The 22597-nt window shown below is 43.8% G+C and overlaps 2 protein-coding genes across 2 annotated transcripts in view; both read left to right on the plus strand.

The window, feature by feature from the left end:
• The window catches only part of LOC124720196 (uncharacterized protein C6orf132-like), a 71554-nt gene extending 71395 nt beyond the window's left edge, over positions 1-159 (plus strand). Inside the window, exon 9 of the mRNA XM_047245520.1 lies at positions 42-159. Coding sequence (XP_047101476.1) covers positions 42-159 — 118 coding nt within the window. The remainder of the gene's footprint in view (positions 1-41) is intronic.
• A 5724-nt stretch (positions 160-5883) lies between these two features.
• The window catches only part of LOC124720197 (basic proline-rich protein-like), a 58735-nt gene continuing 42021 nt past the window's right edge, over positions 5884-22597 (plus strand). The window contains exons 1-3 of the mRNA XM_047245521.1: positions 5884-6067; positions 10563-10834; positions 21831-22052. Of these exons, the coding sequence (XP_047101477.1) occupies positions 5884-6067; positions 10563-10834; positions 21831-22052 (678 nt within the window). The remainder of the gene's footprint in view (positions 6068-10562; positions 10835-21830; positions 22053-22597) is intronic.

The following is a 22597-nucleotide window of genomic DNA, read 5'->3' on the forward strand; positions in this document are numbered from 1 at the left end:
CTAGACAGACGGTCATGTGAGTGCAGTTGCATCCGTTGCAGAATGGCATGGCCAGCAGTACCCGGACCTGGGCAATGGGCGCGCTATGGCGGCGGCGCCGGCCGGAGTGGCGGTGAGGGCGAGCGCGGCGTCGACAACCGCGTCGTCGTCGACCTCTGAAGGCCGCAAGCAGTTCCTGTCGACGCTAGCGCCGCTGGCGGCGTGCGTGTCTGCCGGAGCTGCTGACGCCGAGCTCTACGCACCCTCCGCCACCCACCAGCAGCCGGACCTGCACTCTCTGCATGGGGTGAGTGCTCCCCCACAGCCGCCTCCACTGCACCCTGTTGCAAAGATAGGTCGCTGCTGCTGTCTCTGTCAACAAGGTTCCCTTTAATTCATGGCAGGCATAGTGATTACAGTAAGTTATATAATGTGTGTGTGTGTGTGTGTGTTTGTGTGTGCATTGCATCACATCTGTTCTTTGGACATGTCCAAAAGGAAAAATACCACATGCATGCACTGAGCTGACAAGCTATGGAATAGCAATATGCACATATACAATATACAGTAGGCAGTAGTATCGCATACAGGCCATATAAAAAGGGCAGTGCATTGTTGGAGCTGTCATTTGTGCTTAGTTCATTCATGTCAAAATATTTCCAACCTAATTATGGTTGCTTGGTGGGGATTAAGACATTAAACATGGTGTGGTAATTGGAGCTAGATACATGGGACATTCCATTTGGGATATCTTCAGCGACATCAATACTCGTAGATCCACAGTGTGAAGAGTGGGCCAAGAATATCAAATTTGAGGCATTACCTCTCACCACAGACAACACAATGGCTGACATCCTTCACTTAACGACCGAGAGCAGCGGCGTTTGCACAGTCTTGTCGGTGCTAACAGACAAGGAACACTGAGGAATCAATGTGGGACACACGACGAATGTATCCCTTAGGGCAGTGAGGCGAAATGTGGTGCTAATGGGCTACGGTAGCAGATGATCGATGAGAATGCCTTTGCTAACAGCACGGCATCACCTGCAGCACCTTGCCTGGGCTCTTGGCTAACAGTTGGACCCTAGACCACCGGAACACTGTGGTGTAGTCAGATGAGTCCCAATTTCAGCTGGTAAGATCTGATGATACAGGTCGAGTGTTGTGCAGATCGCATGAAGCCATGGACCTAAATTGTCAACAAGGCAGTATACAATCTAGTAGTAACTTCATAATGGTGTGGGCTGTGTATGCATCGAATGGACTGGGTCCTCAGGTCAAGCTTAATTCATCATTGACTGTGAATAGCTGTATTCAGCTACTAAAAGACCATTTGCAGTCATTCCTGGTTCTCACGTTTGCAAACAACAATGAAATTTGTATGGATGACAGTGGGTTATGCCATTGGGCCAAGTCTTCCTGGTCATTGGTCTCGGACTGCTCAAGATAGCCACACAGCATTAGCAGAGCAGTCTAAGGCGCTGCAGTCATGGACTGTGCGGCTGATCCCAGCGTATGTTCGAATCCTGCCACGGGCATGGATAATTTAGGTTAAATAGTGTCTTAGCTTAGGGACTGATGACCATAGCAGTTAACTCCCATGAGATTTCACACACATTTGAACATTTTTTTGCTCAAGATGCCTCAATTGCTGTCAATAAATGTCAGCAGTCATGGATACACCTCGGGGAGGCAAATCGTAGTAGACCGCACCGCTGCTGTTCCACCAGATGCGTAACATTATCTTTTACAGATGCACGCAGGTCTTTGTACGGGTAGCTGCTTTGTTTGGGCTCGACCATTCCTTTCTCTTCCTTATGTCACTATAAAGAGACTGTTTCTCGTCATCAGTAACGATACAAGATAGGAATGGTCGATGTTGTTCGTGAGCCAATTGATGACAAGCAGCAAGAGATGCATATGCAGCCGCACTCTGATTTTTGTGATTTTGGCTAACGGCATACAGTCCCCCTACACTCAAATTTTGAACATTCTGCATTGCATGCAAATGTTGCATGATATGGAATTATCAGAGTTCATCACATTGGGTGATGCTGAGCGAATTAGATTAGGAAATGAGACACTTAAAGTAGTAAAGGAGTTTTGCTATTTGGGGAGCAAAATAACTGATGATGATCGAAGTAGAGGAGATATAAAATGTAGACTAGCAATGCCAAGGAAAGCGTTTCTGAACAAGAGAAATTTGTTAACATCAAGTATAGATTTAAGTGTCAGGAAGTCGTTTCTGAAAGTATTTGTGTGGAGTGTAGCCATGTATGGAAGTGAAACATGAACTATAAATAGTTTGGACAAGAAGAGAATAGAAGCTTTCGAAATGTGGTGCTACAGAAGAATGGTGAAGATTAGATGGGTAGATCACATAACTAATGAGGAGGTATTGAACAGAATTGGGGAGAAGAGGAGTTTGTGGCACAACTTGACTAGATGAAGGGATCGGTTGGTAGGACATGTTCTGAGGCACGAAGGGATCACCAATTGAGTACTGGAGGGCAAGGTGGAGGGTAAAAATCATAAAGGGAGGCCAAGAGATGAATACACTAAGCAGATTCAGAAGGATGTAGGTTGCAGTAGGTACTGGGAGATGAAGAAGCTTGCACTGGATAGAGTAGCATGGAGAGCTGCATCAAACCAGTCTCAGGACTGAAGACAACAACAACAACAACAACAACAACAACACATTTATGCATTCTCGAGTACACTGACGTTGATCGTAGTGGGTTTATGCGTTTGAACGATATTCCTCAAACCCCGAAAGTCTCCCTGAACGTGGAGAGTTGAGAAAACCGTTTTCTTCTGGTGCTCTGTCCAACCGCATTATCCCCACACATGGCGCATATGTTTCCGGTTGCTTCCGCTGCTGTCACCCCGCTGTTGGACTCAAAGAGGAGAGTATGGCGGAAATGTTCCGCTTTCGCCATCTGGCACTCCATTTTCCAGCGACCACATCCTGACTACGTATCTCCAAATGATGAAATGACAATATGTAAAATGGAATAGCAACAGTGAACTACAAATAAAAAATGACAGTTGATAAATAATCCCATAGCGATCAGCATACCAAAACGAAAAACAAAAATGTTACAAATTTATACAACATTCTAATAGAACATCAGCGGCATACTCGGCCCCTCCCCCCCCCCCCCCCCCCAATGCCAGTATGTCAGCTATCGCAGAACATGCTATTTCCACTGGTCATTTGATGAAATACAGTGAAAGAAAGATTGTGCCCCATATGGCAAACTGTTGGAGCTTCATCATAAATGAATCAGTGGAAATAAGACTGTCTGAGTCTTGTGTTAAACAGGACAGTGGCGTCCAGTTACGTTCTACATGGAATCCTGCCTTAGAAAAACTTTGTACGTAGCCGGCGTCGTTTGCGATTTTACCGTACATAGGCAATCAGTTTGATATCGATGAGGCGAGCTTTCACCATAAAGGACGAGTGGCACAGCACAGCACAGCACACAGACTTGTAGCAGAAGCACATGCGCTCTGGGAGAGCATGCGCTCTGGCAGCACATGCACATCGCCAACTGGATACAGTCTGCATGTTGTCCTGGTGGTGTCTTAAATATGTGAGCCCAGTGCATTTTCTTTGGTATTCACCCAAATGTTACCAGAAGACATGGTTCCGAAATATAGTGGCAGAAAGTAGCAGACACCTGGCAGTTCATCTGAAATTTTATGAAATGTTAAAAAAGAATTTCAGAATTTCTTATGACTGACTAGTGTTGAAAACAGTTCTGTTACCTAAACGGCGCTAATGACAATGCTAAGCCATGCACGAATATTTGCAGAACATATTAATTTATTGTCCCTCACTACAGTAAAAAATTTTATTGTAAAATGTACCCTAATGGTTAAATAATTTGTTGGACTTGCTACGTGAGTCCTAACTGTCTGCCACAGATTCCTCTGCACATTCTGATTGGATGCTGCAGCGCCCCATTTCCTGTACTGATCTCGAATAGTGCTGCTCGTAGGGAGTCTCCTACTAGGATACTTTGCTTAGTTGGTTTGTTTGGGGAAGGAGACCAGACAGTGAGGTCATCGGTCTCATCGGATTGGGGAAGGACAGGGAAGGAAGTCGGCCATGCCCTTTCAAAGGAACCATCCTAGTATTTGCCTGGAGCGATTTAGGGAAATCACGGAAAACCTGAATCAGGATGGCCGGACGCGGGATTGAACCGTCGTCCTCCCGAATGCGAGTCCAGTGTGCTAGCCACTGCGCCACCTAGCTCGGTGATACTTTGCTTCAAACATTTCTTTACGGTCCTTGATGGAGCATGTCTTTATTTAACACTCCACAGTATCAATTCGCTGGTCTAATGCAAAGTGCACCATTTGTATGACAACTCAACAATGTGAGATTCTCACAAAAAATGATACACAAACATACAGCTGCACTCAACCTTTCCGATAAAATGCAGTGGAGCCAACTTTAGAGACAGTGCTGCCACTTTACAAGCTGTTTGACTAGAGACAGTTAAGCGATGTGTTTATTGTATTCACTGGCAGGTGTGCAGTGGGTGTGCGTTGTATCTTTCTGGCAAGTGTACAGTGGGTATGTGTTGTATTTTCTGGTAGGCATACAGTGGGTATGTGTTGTATTTTCTGGTAGGAATACGGAAGGTATGTGTTGTATTTTCTGGTAGGCATACAGTGGGTATGTGTTGTATTTTCTGGTAGGCATACAGTGGGTATGTGTGGTATTTTATGGTAGGCATACAGTGGGTATATGGCGTTTTTTATGTTAAATGTACAATTAGTATGTGTTGTTTTTTCTTGCAGGTGTAGAGTGGGTATGAGTTGCATTTTCTGGTAGGTGTACAGTAGATATGTGTTGTATTTTCCTGGCAGCTGTACAATGGGTATGTGTTGTTTGTCCATACAGTTGTACACTGAGTATCTATTTGTTGCATTTTCTGGCCAACAGGTGTACAGAGGTCAGCCCGGGGACCGCAGCTCTGTGGCGAGCAGTTGCGCTACCGCCTACAGCCTGGGCGACATCGACGAGGCACTTGACGGCACCCAACCACAGCCAGACCTGGTCGCCGGCACCACCACCACTGCCACCACCACTACAGAGGGTGAGCACCAGAGGTCCAGCTACAGTCTTTTCTGTTGTAAACTGCCTTGAGTGAAAGCTTTTTTGAATGGAGGAAATTTTGTGCTGTGCTATACAAATGAAGAACACATTGTCTGCAGACCATACACTCTTCAGACAAAAAAAAGGATGCACCACAAAGCAATTATCTGAAGGGGATGGAAATCGGTAAATATGATGTACAAGTACAGGTGAACCAATCACTGCGCTTTCAGAAAAATCAATTGTTTACTCAAGAGAAAGAGCTTCACAAATAGGGCAAGGCAGCAATGCGTTGGTCCACTTTTGGCCCTTATGAAAGTAGTTCTTGGGCACGCTGTTGACTGAAAGAGTGGTTGGACTCCGCTTGAGGGATATCATGCCAAATTCTGTCCAATTGGCGTGCTAGACCCTCAAAATCATCCAGACCGAGTGGGGTGGCGCAGTGGTTAGACACTGGACTCGCATTCGGGAGGACGACGGTTCTATCCCGCGTCCGGCCATCCTGATTTAGGTTTTCCATGATTTCCCTAAATCACTCCAGGCAAATGCTGGGATGGTTCCTCTGAAAGGGCACGGCCGACTTCCTTCCCCGTCCTTCCCTAATCTCATGAGACCGATCACCACGCTGTCTGGTCTCCTTCCCCAAACCAACCAACCAACCAACCTCAAAATACAGAGCTCTTTGGTGGTCACTGCCCATAATGCTCCAAACATTCTCACTTGGGGAGTGGTCCAGCGACCTTGCTGGCCGAGGCAGATTTTGGCAAGCACAAAGTGGTGTTGTAGCCCCACCAATGGGCACAACCGGAGGTGGCATGCTGAAACAGTTTCTATCTGGCGCCACAGGCGGCACTTTGGAGTTCCCCGCCAAGTGTGGTCCGGTCGGCAACCTCCACCCTGCCACCAGTGAGGTGGACTTCCACGTTGTGGTAAGCAGCAGCCACAAGCAACAACAGGTGGTTCATGTTCGACATTGGCGTATGACAGTTGTAGTACAGAGTTCCAGAGTTGCTGTTCATAGCTACACTAATTAGTGGGGATCAGCCAGTGACACTTACAAGGGGAGGCCGCCAATTGTGAAATTCAGATTCCATTCATACTGCGCATAATAAAAGCTCATGGCCAGAGGTGTAATGTGGCAAAGCACGAAGATGCACTTCTCAGCCGTTGTCGAGAAACTCGACAGTTAAAAGAAACCGTTGCGGTGAAATACTCTCTACGATTTATAATTTCCTACAGCGTCGTGGCGCAGCGGTAAGCACTCGGGTTCGTAATCCTAAGGTCGCCGGATCGAATCTCGCGCCATGCAACCTTTTTTTTTAGTATTTGTTTTTTGTAATTCAAATAATAAGTTGTTGAAAGTCGTTTGTCGTGGAAAAACTGGCGACTTCGAACATCATTATGTTTTCTGCAAACAAAGTTGTATTTCACAAATGTTATTAATTGTCTTCGTAATGTTAACCACGTATAGTTAACGGAAGACGTAGAAACGATATTCCGAAACGAATACGTATAGCGTAATTCAAACGTTCGAATTAGAATAGAGACCCCACCAACACAAATTTGCTGTGGCAGGTATGAAATATAAACTCCGTTACTCGCTCGTTACACTTGAAGGACAGATGTTGAATGGGTCGAAACGAGCCGCCGCAAAATTGCCTGCTAACTTCGAAAGAAGGTAGATGCGGTCCCTAGCGCAACTTGTAACATCGTCTAAAATGAGTGCGGACGTGAAAACTTTGGTACACCCTGTTATATATATATATATATTAATGAATTGCTTATGCATGTTGGTGAAGGCGGATCGCTCTCCAATTGTACCGCCTCCATTTTTCCGTTTGTTTAACAGGGTGTATATATATATATATATATATATATATATATATATATATATATATATTTGAATTACAAAAAACTAATAATAAAAAAATTGCATGGTGCGAGATTCGATCCGGCGACCTTCGGATTACGAACCCGAGCGCTTACCGCTGCGCCACGGCGCTGTAGATAATTGTTAGTCGTAGAGAGTATTTCACCACAACGGTTTATTTTAACTGTCGATTTTCTCGACAACGGCTGAGAAGTGCATCTTGGTGCTTTGCCACATCACACCTCTGGCCATGAGCTTTTATTATGCGCAGTATGAGTCGAATCTGAATTTCACAATTGGCGGCCTCCCCTTGTTAGTCTACAAGTGGTAGCCTTCTCTTAGCGACACACGTTTACTACAGTGATCGACAGTGTGGCATATGGGACAGACACAGTCTTGTTGACATTGTATTCAGTTGTGCACACCTTGACAGGCCGTTGCTTAGTTGCATCTGTCTTCAAGCAGATCCGACAAGTTGCTGTACAACTTAACTATCACTGCACAATAAAGTATACAGGATGCTATAAAAAGGTACGGCCAAACTTTCGGGAAACATTCCTCACACACATAGAAAGAAAATATGTTATGTGGACATGTGTCCGGAAACGCTTACTTTCCATGTTAGAGCTCATTTTTATTACTTCTCTTCAGATCACATTAATCACGGAATGGAAACACACAGCAACAGAACGTACCAGCGTGACTTCACTTTGTTACAGGAAATGTTCAAAATGTCCTCCGTTAGCGAGGATACGTGCATCCACCCTCCGTCGCACGGAATCCCTGATGCGCTGATGCAGCCCTGGAGAATGACGTATTGTATCACAGCCGTCCACAATACGAGCACGAAGAGTCTCTACATTTGGTACCGGGTTGCGTAGACAAGAGCTTTCAAATGCCCCCGTAAATGAAAGTCGAGAGGGTTGAGGTCAGGAGAGCGTGGAGGCCACGGAATTGGTCCGCCTCTACCAATCCATCGGTCACCGAATCTGTTGTTGAGACGCGTACGAACACTTCGACTGAAATGTGTAGGAGCTCCATCGTGCACGAACCACATGTTGTGTCGTACTTGCAAAGGCACATGTTCTAGCAGCACAGGTAGAGTATCCCGTATGAAATCATGGCGGTGAATCGGGGAAGTACAGTACATACTGACGAAACTAAAATGAGCTCTAACATGGCAATTAAGCTTTTCCGGACACGTGTCCACATAACATCTTTTCTTTATTTGTGTGTGAGGAATTTTTCCTGAAAGTTTGGCCGTACCTTTTTGTAACACACTGTATATGTGGTGTTTGAAAAGGAACTCCCTAATTTTAAGTATAAATTTAATGAGGAATGAAAAATTACATTAATTAGTACATATCATCAAAGAGCTTTAAGTTTTGTTTAATGTTAGTAGACTACAATGTGAGATCCATTTGTTGCCCTGCACACTATCCCATTTCTCGCCATGTATTCAGCAGCATTTCAGGTGTAACTGTCCCAACCGCCCATAAATGACTGATACCTCTGATCTTCTCACTGTACAGAACATTTTTATGTGGCCCCAAAAGAAAAAGTCCAGTGCAGTTAAGTCTGGGCTTCGTGGTGTCTAAGGTATTGGGCCAGCCCTGCCTATCCACCTTCCTGGAAGGCAAGTGTCAAGAGCCACATGCACATGGTTGTTGTAATGTGGTGGGGCGCCATCTTGTTGGAAAAGCACAAGCCTGTTTTTCCGCCTCAATATCGTCCATTTGGGGACAGTCTTACTCTGTCAACATGTTGACATCCCCATTTGTTGCGGAGTTGCTCTGCCGTGCATTGCATGCATGCCTGGACTTGAACTGAGGGAACAGAGGAAAATAAAACAGCACTGGTGCTGTCTCAATGTCAAGCAGACCTGACAACTGCAGGGGAACCAAACTTGGAGAGCTGATGAATCAAACACCACAAACTAGAATAGTGTATGTCACTTTGTACAGATCCTAGGACACATTAAACCCAGGGAGTTCTTTTTCAAACACCCTGTATTTGTGTGTCACTAATTTCTTTACACTGTCACAGTTTCTCTGTCCATCCCGGAGTCCACACCGAAAGTACCCTCCGCCACACTGTTCAAAATGAAGAACATCAACAGTATTGTCATAGTCGCCAGTAGTTAAGTGCAAATTGTATGGGCACCAAATATCGCCTGCCATAATTACACAGATGTTTGGTGCCCATACAATTTGCACTTAACTACTGGCGACTATGACAATACTGTTGATGTTCTTCATTTTGAACAGTGTTCGGAAATCTTCTAATTTTCATCTACATCGCATCTCCATGTTTACTCCACAAGCCACACAATGGCGTGTGGCGGAGGGTACTTTCGGTGTCACTATCTCGTGCCTCCAACCCTGTTCCACTCGCGAATAGTGCGTGGGAAGAATGATTGCCAGTAACTCTCTGCATTGGTTCTAATTTCTCGAATTTTCTCCTCATGGTCAATATGCGATATGTATGTGGGCGGGAAGTAATATGTTGTCCGACTCCTCCTGAACAGTGCTGTCCCGAAATTGCAAAAGTGAATCTCTCCGTGATGCCCAACGCCTCTCTTGTAACGTCTACCAGTGGAGTTTGTTTAGCATCTCCGTAACGCTCTCTCCCCAGCTGCTCTTCGTCGGATCTTTTCTATCTCCTCCATTAGTTCTACCTGATAGGGATCCCAGGTAGATAAGCACTACTCAAGAATCTGGCGAACAAGCGCCTTATAAGCCACTTCTTTCGTGGATGAGTTACACTTCCTGAAGGTTGTTCCCATGAATCCGAGTCTGGCATCTGCCTTTCCCACTACGTGGTCATTCCACTTAAGTTCGGTCTGGATAATTACGCCTAGATATTTTACAGCAGACGTTGTCTCGAGCTGTTTGCCATCAATAGTGTGGCTGTTCAGTAGTGGATTTCCTTCAAACGCGATTTTTTTGGTTTTGAGAAATTAGTCATAATGCTTTAGGTAACTGATGTCCAGAAATCGAGCTTCAAATACTGTGACTACGGATGACATGGAAGACGGGTGGAGTTGGGAAGGACACTCGGTCGAGAGTCTGCAGACGCAGGCATCTGTCTGAGAAAGCAGCACGTGTCAACTAATTGGTCTGCAGCTTGTGGTTTAGTGGCTAACGTTGCTGCCTGTGGATCACAGGGTCCTAGGTTCGATTTTCTTTGTCCAGGGGCAGGGTGTTTCTGTTGTCCTCATCATTTCATCATCAGCATCATCATTAGTGACAGTGGCTAGTTTGGACTGTGTAAGAGCTGAACCGTGTAAGAGCTGGACCGTGTAAGAGCTGGACCGTGTAAGAGCTGGACCGTGTAAGAGCTGGACCGTGTAAGAGGTGGACCGTGTAAGAGGTGGACCGTGTAAGAGGTGGACCGTGTAAGAGGTGGACCGTGTAAGAGGTGGACCGTGTAAGAGGTGGACCGTGTAAGAGGTGGACCGTGTAAGAGGTGGACCGTGTAAGAACGGAACCGTGTAAAGAATGCAACTTAGTACGGGCGCTGATGACCGCGCAGTTAAGTGTCCCACAAACTGATCGTCATCATTGTCAGCTGCTTAACCACCTCCGTCTCTGGTGTCGACAGGGGGCGGCGTGCCACCCCCGGGGGCAGTGGACGAGCTGGCGCTGTTCGTGCAGCAGGACGCCGGCCGCATAGAGCGGCTGCGGCGGCGCTACGGCGGAGGCGGCCCCGGGAGCGGCGGTGGCGGAGGGTCCGCCCCCGCGACTCCGAGTCCCGGGGGCGGCGCCGGGGGCGTGGGCGAAGAGGACCGCGACGACGACTACGGCTTCCAGCGGCGGCCGTCCGTCCGAGGCATCAAGCCGCGCTTCGGCTCCACTTCGGAAATCGTGAGCCAGGTACGTCGCACCGCCTCGTGGTCTTTTCTTACACTTTTTCTTCTTTAGGCCCAGCAGCGTAATACATGTCTGGTAAAGACATGATTGTCAGAGTAAATACACCAAACAGACACTTATAATAAGTAATCTTTAATTATGACAGACTGTTTCGGCTTAATCGCCATTTTCAAGTACCTACAATCACCTATAAATGCGAACCTGCAATTACAATTATGGTGAGAACAGTTATGGATGTCAGTGTCATTCATATTAAAGTAGCTGCCTTGTACTCACGCCTAGATTGATGTGACGTCCATATTGCGTCGTTAGTGGACTGTTTTGTAACTGTCACTGCTTTAATAAGACCGTAAATAATGTCAAGATGTTGAAATTAAATGTTAATTATGACCAGCAGTTTGACAGCTCCACTCTTATTAAGCTATACGTTTACAAAGTTGTGCACATAAAGAGCCATATTATTTTATTAACTAAAATTTGTTACGATTATCTTTGGTTGTTGCATATGTTGCTTTCGATTTATCAATTGTCGTGTTCTACAAATTCAAGGAAGTTTTTAAGATAGTACTTGTGTCTAAGTTCTATATATTCCTTTAATATTTTTGTGGGTGTTTTCTCGTGTACATGCACGTTTCTAATTCCTCAAGAATGTTCGTTGTAAAACCTTTTGGTATTCTGTGTGGAATTTGTAGTGCATTTCCGATGACACCAGGTGCGTGGTTTTGATTTTTCAGGTGTAGGAAGCAGCTCGACCGGTTATATTCGCTCTCTCTAGTGTGTTCTTTATATCTCACGTTAAAATTTCTTCCTGTTTGGCCAATGTAAAAGCTATTACAACTGCCACATGTGATTTTATATACGCCTGGGTTATTGCATTTCGGTGTACTAGTGGTGGCGGAACGCAATTTTATTGAAAGGCTCTTATTCGTTCGGAAGGCTAGTTGGATATTTATGACTTTAAAAAGGTGTATTAATTCTGTTGGAGATTCTTCCAAGCTAGAGTGCTGGTATGAATCTTATTTTCTATGTCGGTGATGTTTCTGGACTTGTACATACTGTATCTCGCTATGTATTGTGTTCTGCTTTCGTGTTTTACATTTGTAATATAATTTTGTGATTGTGTTGGGGTCAAAATCAGTTGTATAGGCTATATAACGAAGTTTATTAAGTTCGTTTTGAATAGCTGCTTTTCTAATGGGACGTTATTTAATGTATTAATCATAGAATGGAAAAACGCTACTTTATGAGCCATTGGGTGACAGGAATTGGCGTTTATAGTATTGTCAGAAGCGGTATTTTATCTATAGACATCAAATGTGTAGCGATTATTATTTTTGCCAATTGTGAGATCCAGATAGTTAATGGTATTGTCTTTCTCAATTAGAACACAAAAATGGGTAGAACAGAAGTAACATATGCAACAAGCAAATTTTAATTAATAAAATAATATCGCTGTTCGTCCGCACACACTTCGTAAACATGTAGCGCCACAAGAGTCGAACTGTCAAACTGCTGTCACGTCGTAATTAACATTTAATTTCAACATCTTGACGCTAATTACGATCTTATTAAAGCAGTGACAGTTACAAAACAGACCACTAACGACGCAATATGGACGTCACATCAATCTAGACGTGAGTACAAGACAGCTACTTTAATGTGGATGACACTGGCATCCATACCTGTTCTCACATGATCTTTGGCGTGACGTCACGTGTGCTGGAATGCTGTTAAAATTGCTCGTCAATATTTCATAAAGTTTTATTCCTTTCAGTTACTTATTTTAAAGTTTATTCGTGTTAATATTTGCTGTAAAAGTAACTTATTAGTGGATTTTCATTAATATCAGTCTTTCTTCCTGTATTGTTGACTCGAGTGGTCTGTCGTTCGAAAATGTGCTTACATCGTTTGTCCAAACCTCGCGCCTCAGTAGTTTGTTTACATTTCGCGGCGTGCAGTTGCAGCTGTGGCGGTTATAAAGCTAAGTACTGACAAAGTTATTTGTGCACTGTTATACAGTAATTAAATTTAATAGTTTTGAGCGTTGTTTTGTGCTGTTTATGGCGAAATAACGAATCAGTAAACTTTTGGAAACGTTCGCTCGCTGTGGGTGTTTTTTTTTTCTTTTTTTGTGAGTTGAAGTCGTTTAATAAATTTTATGGTTTAGTTTCCATTGACGCTTTTTATTGTTTCTAGTGAAATATTTCAGTAAAATTTTCATTGTGTTTTAACTTCGTCGAGTGTTACAGTGGCCACTTGAATTTTTGGTTTTAGCTAATAATTTTGTGAAGTTTTGTTAGTATTGGTATTAGCTGCGGTGTAGTAGTATTAATACAAGTAGTTGTTTTCTTAGTAGACAGAGAATTTCGAGACCACTACTGTTTGTTCTACTGGTGTAACTGAACTTAGGTAATGTGGATGTAGTTTTTTTCAGTTACTATAAAATTTTACTGTGAGTGAGAATTGAGAGCTCTGTCATAGGTTTGTGAGCAATGGGTTACGGTATGGGATTTGTTCAAAGTATTTTCATTGGGGGGAGGGGGGGTGGATGCAGTGGTGAAACCAGTGGGCATTCTAGCAAGATCCTCTCATGAGAATGCAGAATCTGTAGTAGAAATAAGTTGATCAAGGAGCAGAAGCATAAGATCTGTGCCCTTGAGGTGCAGTTACAAGGTGCAAAGGAGGAACTAGATGGGTTGAGGAGAGTGAAGGGTGGTCGGGAATGAGAACTGGCAGTTGGAAAGAAGGCCTAGGAGGAGGTATTCAGACAGTTTATACTTTGCATGTATGCAATAGATTTGACCAACTGTCAGAGTTGAGTGGAGAGGAGCCTCGTTTAGCTGTAGGTGTTGGGGATGTGCAGCAGTTCTCAGCAGTTAGGTGGCCTAGGTCAGTTGCAAAGTCTAATAGAAACAGGAAGGTTCTGCTGCTAGGTAGTTCGCATTGAGTACCAGGTCACTAGCATTGTGAAACCTTGTGCAGTGTTGGCTCAGGTGACTGACAGCATAGGGAAGTTACGTAGGAATTTTACGGAGGAGGATTAGGTAGTGATAGTGGGTGGAGCAGGGAACAGTCGTGATATGGACGGGAAATATGATGTAGGCGGTGACTTGTAAATAAAATGTAAATTAATGCAGATGAGTAGGAAAAAGAATCCCGTAATGTTTGAATACTCCATTAGTAGTCTACCGCTTGAAACAGTCACGTCGATTAAATATTTGTGCGTAACATTGCAGAGCGATATGAAGTGGGACAAGCATGTAATGACAGTTGTGGGGAAGGCGGATAGTCGTCTTCAGTTCAATGGTAGAATTTTGGAAGATGTGCTTCATCTGTAAAGGAGACCACTTATAAAACACTAAAACGACCCATTCTTGAGTACTGCTCGAGCGTTTGGGATCCCTATCAGGTCAGATTGAGGGAGTACATAAAAGCAATTGAGAGGCGGGCTGCTAGATTTGTTACTGGTAGGTTTGATCATCACGCGAATGTTACGGAAATGCTTTAGGAACTCGGGTGGGAGTCTCTAGAGGAAAGGAGGCGTTCTTTTCGTGAATCGCTACTGAGGAAATTTAGAGAACCAGCATTTGAGGCTGACTACAGTACAATTTTGCTGCCGGCAGCTTATATTTTGCGGAAAGACTACAAAGATAAGATAAGAGAGATTAGGGCTCGTACAGAGGCATACAGGCAGTCATTTTTTCCCCTCGTTCTGTTTGGGAGTGGAACAGGGAGAGAAGATGGTAGTTGTGGTACGAGGTACCCTCCGCCATGCACCGTATGGTGGATTACGGAGTATGTATGTAGATGTTCATGCAGACTTGGTAAAGACAGCACTAATGTGCATTTCATGCATCTGTTTGTGTCATGATAGACCTCATCTTAATGCTGCTGTTAGGCACTTAGCTTGGGGCTGGGGAGGATGCTGATGTCAGAGGGCATGGGTCACATCTCAGTGGTGCCAGTTGGGTCTGTCAGTAGATAAGGTTTCACTAGACATGGCCTGCACCTCAATAGCTATGGGGAGGCTGGCTAAGCTTATAGAGATAGTGTAGTGGGATCACTCTTGGAAAAATTCCCGTACTAGTTGGTGTTGGAGCTACGTCTTTTTTTAGATTGAAGTCATGTGTTAGGTATACCTAATTAAAGGAAGTCTCTCTAAATAAGGGCTCACCTTCAGAGAACATCATGTTTCCAAGTAGAGAAGGAATTAGCATATTTCATCAAAATATAAGAAGTGTTAAAGATAGAGTTAGTGAACTGCTTATAGATGCTGACTCTGAAATTATTGGTGTCGGGGCACCACTTAAATAGTTTGGCAGTTCAGAGGCTTCCTTTAACAGGATACAGATTAGCTGGCTGTTTTTCAAGGAGTTCCTTGCGGGGTGGGGGGAGTGGCTATGTACGTAAAACAAACAGTATTCCGTTGAGTACATAGACGTATCACGGCACTGCACTGAACAGATATTTGAATGTCCTTCGGGAGCAGTTGAAATTAGTGAAACTAAACTTCTAATTGTTGTTTTTTATAGGTCTCCTAACTCTGACTTCAGAGCATTTCTGTTCAAGCTAGAGAGGGTTCTTGATTCACTTTGTAGGAAGTACCAAAAATTAGTTATACATGGTGACTTCAATATAAATTTTGTATCTAGGGTGCAGGGGAATAGTAGCAGAGCCATAGACAATATTTTTATTCATTCATCATTACTAGATGGGCATTCTGTTAGTAAAAGGGTGAATGGCCTTTCAGACCATGATGCACAAATTTTAACACTGGAAGGCTTTTGTACTCAAACAAATTTCACATACAATTACAAATTATGTAGGAAAGTTAATCCAACAGCGCTAGAGAGTTTTTTTAAACCTTGTCAAGAAACAAGAGTGGCAGGATGTTTATAGTGCCCAGGTGGGTGACTAGTGGGATAAGATATCTTGTAGAACAAAGTGGAAATTGTATCAAAATGTTAGAAGTAGTCACAATCAAGCTACAGTAGCCCATTACAAACAGTACTGTAAGGTGCTTAAAAATGTTATTAGGAAGGCAAAGAGTATGCGGTACTCAAATAGAATAGCTAATTCATAGTTAAAATTAAAATTGTGAAGGAAGTGTCTGGTCAGCAGCACAAGGTGGACAATATAAATACTTCTGTTACTGATGAATCAGATACCTGTACAGTATTTAGCAATCATTCCCTGAGCATTTCTGGTGAATTAAATAAAAATTTACTTTCTACAGGGAATCATATAACGTTGTTGGCAAATGCCTTTTTGAGATTGATGTCTGCAATATTCCTCTGTGATTCAGATGAGGGAGATTGAGTCAGTAATTAAATAACTGAAGACTAGGGAATCTCATGGTTATGATGAAGTGCCTAGCAGAATATTAAAGTACTGTGCTCCACATGTTAGCACTGTATTTAGCCATATTTCTTAATTTTTTCCTTTAGGAATGGACAGTTTCCTGAATGATAAAATTACTCAGTAGTAAAGGCACTTTATAAAAAGGGAGAAAGGGATAATGTAGATAATTTTAGACCTATTTCTGTGCCATCAGTGTTTGCTAAAGTTATTGAAAAGGCTGTTTATGTAAGGATAATTGATCATTTTATACCACATGATTTGCTAGCATACACTTTTTTCCTTAGCCATCACTCCCCTGGGTTGTTTGATGCTACCTGCCACAAGTTATTCTCATGTGCCAACCTCTTCATCTCAGAGTAGCACTTGCAACTTACGTCCTATATTGCTCAGTGACCGTACTCCAATCTCTTTCTTCCTCTACAGTTTTTACCCTCTAAAGCTCCCTCTAGTTCCGTACAAGTTATTTCATGATGTGTCAACACCCGTCCTATCATTCTGTGCTACCCTCTTGTCAGTGTTTTCCATATATTCTTTTCCTCTCCAATTCTACCCAGAACCACCTTGTCAGTCCACCCACTTTTTGACATTCGTCTGTAACTTCACATCTCAAACTATTTGATTCTCTTCTGTTACGGTTTGCCCACAGTCCATGTTTCGCTATTGTACAATGCTGTGCTCCAGACGTACATTCTCCCTCAGATTAAGGCCTATCTTTGATACTAGTATACTCCTCATGGCCGTAAATGCCCTTTTAGCTGATTCTGATGCCCTTGAACTGTCCACCATCTGTTACTTTGCTGCCTACGTAGCAGAATGCCATAACTTCATCCACTTCGTGACCATCAATCGTTACGCTTACTTTCTCGCAGTTCTCATTTCTGCTACTTTTCACTGCTTTTGTCTTTCTTATTTCCCAATCCATATTCCGCTCTCATCCGACTGTTCACTCAATTCTTCATTCTAGTTTTTGATAACGAGCACACTTTTAGTGACTTCCAACTAACTTCACATGTAATGTCAAATATTTTCTAAACGTTTCCTCGCTTACATGCTTGATGTTAGATGTGTAATACATCAAGCCATCTTGATAGTAATGAGATATGTTGCAGCGTTTCTACACGAGCTGTCGCTTCTTTAAAGAATGGGGTCTGTAGGGTTTACCGTTACTCACTGGAACAATTCGTATAATTGTAAGGGACCACATACGAAATAACGTATCCCAAGATTATCGAACAGTAGAAGATGACCAGATAAAAGTGTCATTTGGTGTAGCGTGAAATTATTTACTTCATAATTTGAGATCTGTGTGTGCAGGTAGTGTTTATCAGCCTACCTCTTCATGCTGTTATGTTCCAAAAAGTCTTGCACGAAAATGCGATTTTTCAGGGAGATCGTAACTAGGGTTCTATTGAGCACAGGGATGAGGGGTCAATAGTTTTGGGCAGCCCTGACCTAATTACCGTTTCTCTACATACTGCAAGAGTGTCCATACTGAAGATACGCTACAGTATAGGTTAAAAATTAAAAAAAGAAATTTTCCTCGATCCAGGATAATTGAACAAATAGGTTGGTTCTTTTGCATTAAGTGCAGTGTAGAGTGGACCACATATGGCTTATAAAAGTACCGTTTGTTCATGGGCCGTTTCTGAAAAACCCCGAAAAGCCGTGATTTTTGGATACGAGAAGTACAAACGTGGGTATGGCCACACCTGTATTTTCCATACATGGCAGCTCGTCGAAGATTTTGCCATATGTCCTTCAGATCATGTTCTCGGTGAATATTGAAACTTTTTCCGATATCATTATCCGTTACCGAGATCCAGAGGTTGAAAGTCACTGTACTTCAGCACTTAAAATACGCACGTCATATCTCATCAGAGGCGTAAGTGTATCTTTAACTGATGTAGTAAATACATGGCAAGAATTCTAGGTTCATCGCAAGGGCTCTGAGGTCACCAATCTATGTTCTTAGGCAACATTTTTTCACCAATAAAACTTTGTTGCACAGTTCCTGTATAATAGACGTTTCACGCTTATAGAAATGTGATACTGCAGTGCCAGAAAATGGGCTTTAACATGCCTGAAATTAACTTAAAACGAGCGAAACATTGTGTAAGAGGGGAAAGACTAGAGATTCAGTAAAATATCTCTCTTAATATTTTTGCTCTTCTAAGATGCAAATCACAAGCTGGACACTTCATATGAACCGCGATCAGTAAGCAAACTAACTTTATATTATGCGTACTTACTGGTAGTTTGTATGTGTCAGAGCATATAAATGTGCCAGAGTATATGAATAAACCGTCATACCTTTGCTGACCTATAGAATTCGTTTTATATATGCCCTTGCTATAGCAGGGAAAAGAAGGGAACCAGCGGAAAAGCGCTCCTATCGGAGTACAAAAAACGGCGAATATGTTCCTCTTCAAAAGACTCTGAAAGAGAAGTGGCTACCCAGCTGCCTCAACCCTCATTCTGCCTTCCTCACTAAATATTGTTGGCTTGTGAGCATATTTGTGCTTTTCTGTGCTGATAGTAGTAGAGAAACAGTGAGAGAGTTGGGAGACAGTATCCGTGCGTGTGCGTGCGCGAGAGAGAGAGAGAGAGAGAGAGAGAGAGAGAGTTGGTGAAAACAATAAAAGCAGTGTGACCCAAAGAGAGGTGACATATTGATGGTCGGTGAGAGGTGGTTGCAATAAAGGATAGAGAGACATGGACGGAGATATAGTGGGAGCAGAAGATGGAGGAGGCAGTGGAAATGAGAAACACAGATGAGTGGAGGTTATACAAAAGCTTGGTGGGGATCTGGACCCAAATAAATCGGCGAGCACGTTTGAGAGGGCGTGTTTTGGACCGAAATTTTAAACAGATGGGTACCGGAAATAGAGAGGGACCCCCCCCCCCCCCAGAATTTTTGATGGTGGACACAGTGGTAGTGACAAAGACAGACAGAGGCAGTGGGATATATGGTAGTTCTGTGGTTGATAAGGGGGATAGTGAGACAGATACATATGCAGATGGGGGCAGTGAGTGGGAGATGGTTAACTACAAAGAGAGACTGGATAAAAGGGCTTAGAATGTTCCGTGTGAAAGCTGTACGAATATCTTCGCATGCCAGAATTTTTGGCAATGAAGGAATAATGAGAATTTGGCTCAAGCTGTTCCCCACTTTTGAGTCTTACGAAGAGAAACATATTTGCTTATTCTGTGCTGCAACAGGAGTGTTTTCCCGCTGGTTTTATAATGATCAATACGACTAACCAGTAAACTTATCCAAAGGGTACACTTAGATTTCGACCGGCTTGTAGTGTAGAGCAAGGTAAGAGACAAATATCTTTTTTTTTTTTTGTACTTGCCCAGACGTTCGTCAAGGGGGTGAAACACCCCATTAAAAAAAAATTGAGTTTAATATTTATGAATGAATACCGTTGAAACGGTAACAAATACTTAATACAAACTTCAAATAAAAGTTCTATCGTTTGTAATGTTACAGCGATGCATCCACCTTTGTCGAAAAAGCCATTTATTTTCGATAACCCATCCCCCTCCCGTAACTATTCGATTTTTTGTTTCGACATTTGACGAATAGCAAAACGTATAGCGTCGTTAGTACCAAATGCAGTCATGCACGACGAAGAGGCATTTGGCAGAAATTAGCCGGAAATATACCTCTATCGCTATATATGCGGTCGATATGTTTCCGCTTCAATGCTAGTTATGATGTTGCGTTCTTTAATAAGTATTTCCCAAGTAAATGTATTCCAAACGTATATTCTACATTATTTAATTTTTTTACCTTGTGTTGTATTTGCTTTTTCTTTTTTTACTTTTGGCCGGCCAGTGTGGTGGAGCGGTTCTAGGCGCTTCAGTCAGGAGCCGCGCTGCTGCTACGGTCGCAGGTTCGAATCCTGCCTCGGGCATGGATGTGTGTAATGTCCTTAGGTTAGTTAGGTTTAAGTAGTTCTAAGTTCTAGGGAACTGATGACCTAAGACGTTAAGTCTCATAGTGCTCAGAGCCATTTGAAACAACCATTTTACTTTTGCCGTATTTCTTTGTTTTCAAGTTTTCAAATTTTCAGATTTAATTATTTTATATTTGGTATTGTTTGTACATTATTGTTGGAACGTTATTATAAATCTGTAGAATAATGAGGAAGTATAGAATTCCAGAATGAGATTTTCACTCTGCAGCGGAGTGTGCGCTGATATGAAACTTCGAAACTTCCTGGCAGATTAAAACTGTGTGCCGGACCGAGACTCGAACTCGGGACCTTTACCTTCCGCAGGCAAGTGCTCTACCAACTGAGCTACCCAAGCACGACTCACGCCCCGTCCTCACAGATTTACTTCCGGCAGTACCTCGTCTCCTACCTTCCAAACTTTACAGAAGCTCTCCTGCGAACCTAGCAGAACTAGCACCCCTGAAAGAAAGGATATTGCGGAGACATGGCTTAGCCACAGCCTGGGGGATGTTTCCAGAATGAGATTTTCACTCTGTAAAGTTTGGAAGGTAGGAGACGAGGTACAGCCGGAATTAAATTTGTGAGGACGGGGCGTGAGTCGTGCTTGGGTAACTCAGTTGGTAGAGCACTTGCCCGCGAAAGGCAAAGGTCCCGAGTTCGAGTCTCGGCCCGGCACACAACTTTAATCTGCCAGGAAGTTTCAAGTACAGAATTGTTTGGGCCAACAAAAAAGAAATGCCAGATGCACTTTGATTTTGCGCCCCAAGCACTGGAGTTTTCCGAAGAAAGTTATTTTCCGAAAAATTTGGGTGCTCCGTTGTAACGTACACTATAAACATGGGAATTTTTGTTTGAAGTGTCTTTTGTACCTGTTACCATTTCAGCTGTTCGTTCAGAAATATGAAACTCGGTATTTTTCTAGAGGATGTTTCACCCCCTAAACAACCGTATGAGCTGTTATAAAAAAAAAAATTGTCCTATTTTGCTCTAAACTAAAAGATATTAAGAACCGACCAAAACAGAAGTATATGCCTTGGAATGCTTTACCTGGAAGTTGTAAAGAAGTATATTTAAAGAAATACAAAGCAGCAAAGTCCTGCGTAAGGAAAAAACTAAGGAACATTACAACATAGGAACGAGAAAAAGATCAGTTACAGCCGATTTAGTTCTGAATAAGTACTATTTTTCTGTATTTGTTTGATCTGATTTGCAACAGGTGTGTTTCCTATCTTTTACAAGTAAAAGGATAAACAAGTCGAACTATCAGCCATAGAAGCAGTGCTAAAATTTTTGGTTTTTATAGAAACATTTTTTAAGAAAAGGTTATTTTTAATTTGTAAAGTTTCCATTACTTTGAAATATTGCGTTATTATAGAAAATGGGAAAGACGATCAGTGCTGCTTTAATATCAATACCGACAGAAACGGGCAACAAAAGCATTTCACAAGAATTGGTACAGCATTGCTGAGACAATTATGTCCCTATAGCACGTGGCGGTTGTAACACTCGGGTTAAACCGGTGTTAGAAAAACCGAAAACAGGTTATTTGAGCGATAAGCGCCATCCCTGTTACAACGTCCAGCTCGTGTCCGTATTGTCGTGGAAGCGACAGGGCCGGTAGGGTTTCTCGTCGTGTCGACGTCAAGGTGATCGGGGCGCGCCCCTCTCGCCAGCAGGTGTGCCCCGGCCCCGGCGCGCCGCCCCCGCAGATGTCGCGCGCCGGCTGGCCGCCCGCGGCCGCCCCCGCCGCCTCCACGGCCGCCCCCAGCGGCGCCGCCTCCCCGCACGACGTCGCCCCCGCGGCCGCCCCCGCGCCGCTGCCGCAGCCCGGCAGGAGGGCGGGGGTGCTTCTGACGGGGGCGAGCAGGCCGCTGCAGCATCCCGCCCACGCCTACCAGGTGAGTCAGCCGAGGGCAAGCGCGAAGCTACAGTGACCACTTCGGAAAAATAGAGCTGCGACGGTGAAACGTTGTAGCTGTGTCAGTATTCTCTAGATATACGCACCGTCGTCGTCATAGGCGGAACAGTAGGGAGCGACCGACCGCCATGTCACCCTGATCCCTTCGGAAAAATAGAGCTGCGACCGTGAAACGTTGTAGCTGTGTCAGTATTCTCTAGATATACGCACCGTCGTCGTCATAGGCGGAACAGTAGGGAGCGACCGGCCGCCATGTCACCCTGATCCCTTCGGAAAAATAGAGCTGCGACCGTGAAACGTTGTAGCCGAGTCAGTATTCTCTAGATATAAGCACCGTCGTCGTCATAGGCGGAACAGTAGGGAGCGACCGACCGCCATGTCACACTGATCCCTTCGGAAAAATAGAGCTGCGACCGTGAAACGTTGTAGCTGTTTCAGTATTCTCTAGATATAAGCACCGTCGCCGTCATAGGCGGAACAGTAGGGAGCGACCGGCCGCCATGTCACCCTGATCCCTTCGGAAAA

This window comes from Schistocerca piceifrons, chromosome 11, assembly GCF_021461385.2.
Source record: "Schistocerca piceifrons isolate TAMUIC-IGC-003096 chromosome 11, iqSchPice1.1, whole genome shotgun sequence".
Classification (NCBI taxonomy): Eukaryota; Metazoa; Arthropoda; class Insecta; order Orthoptera; family Acrididae; genus Schistocerca; species Schistocerca piceifrons.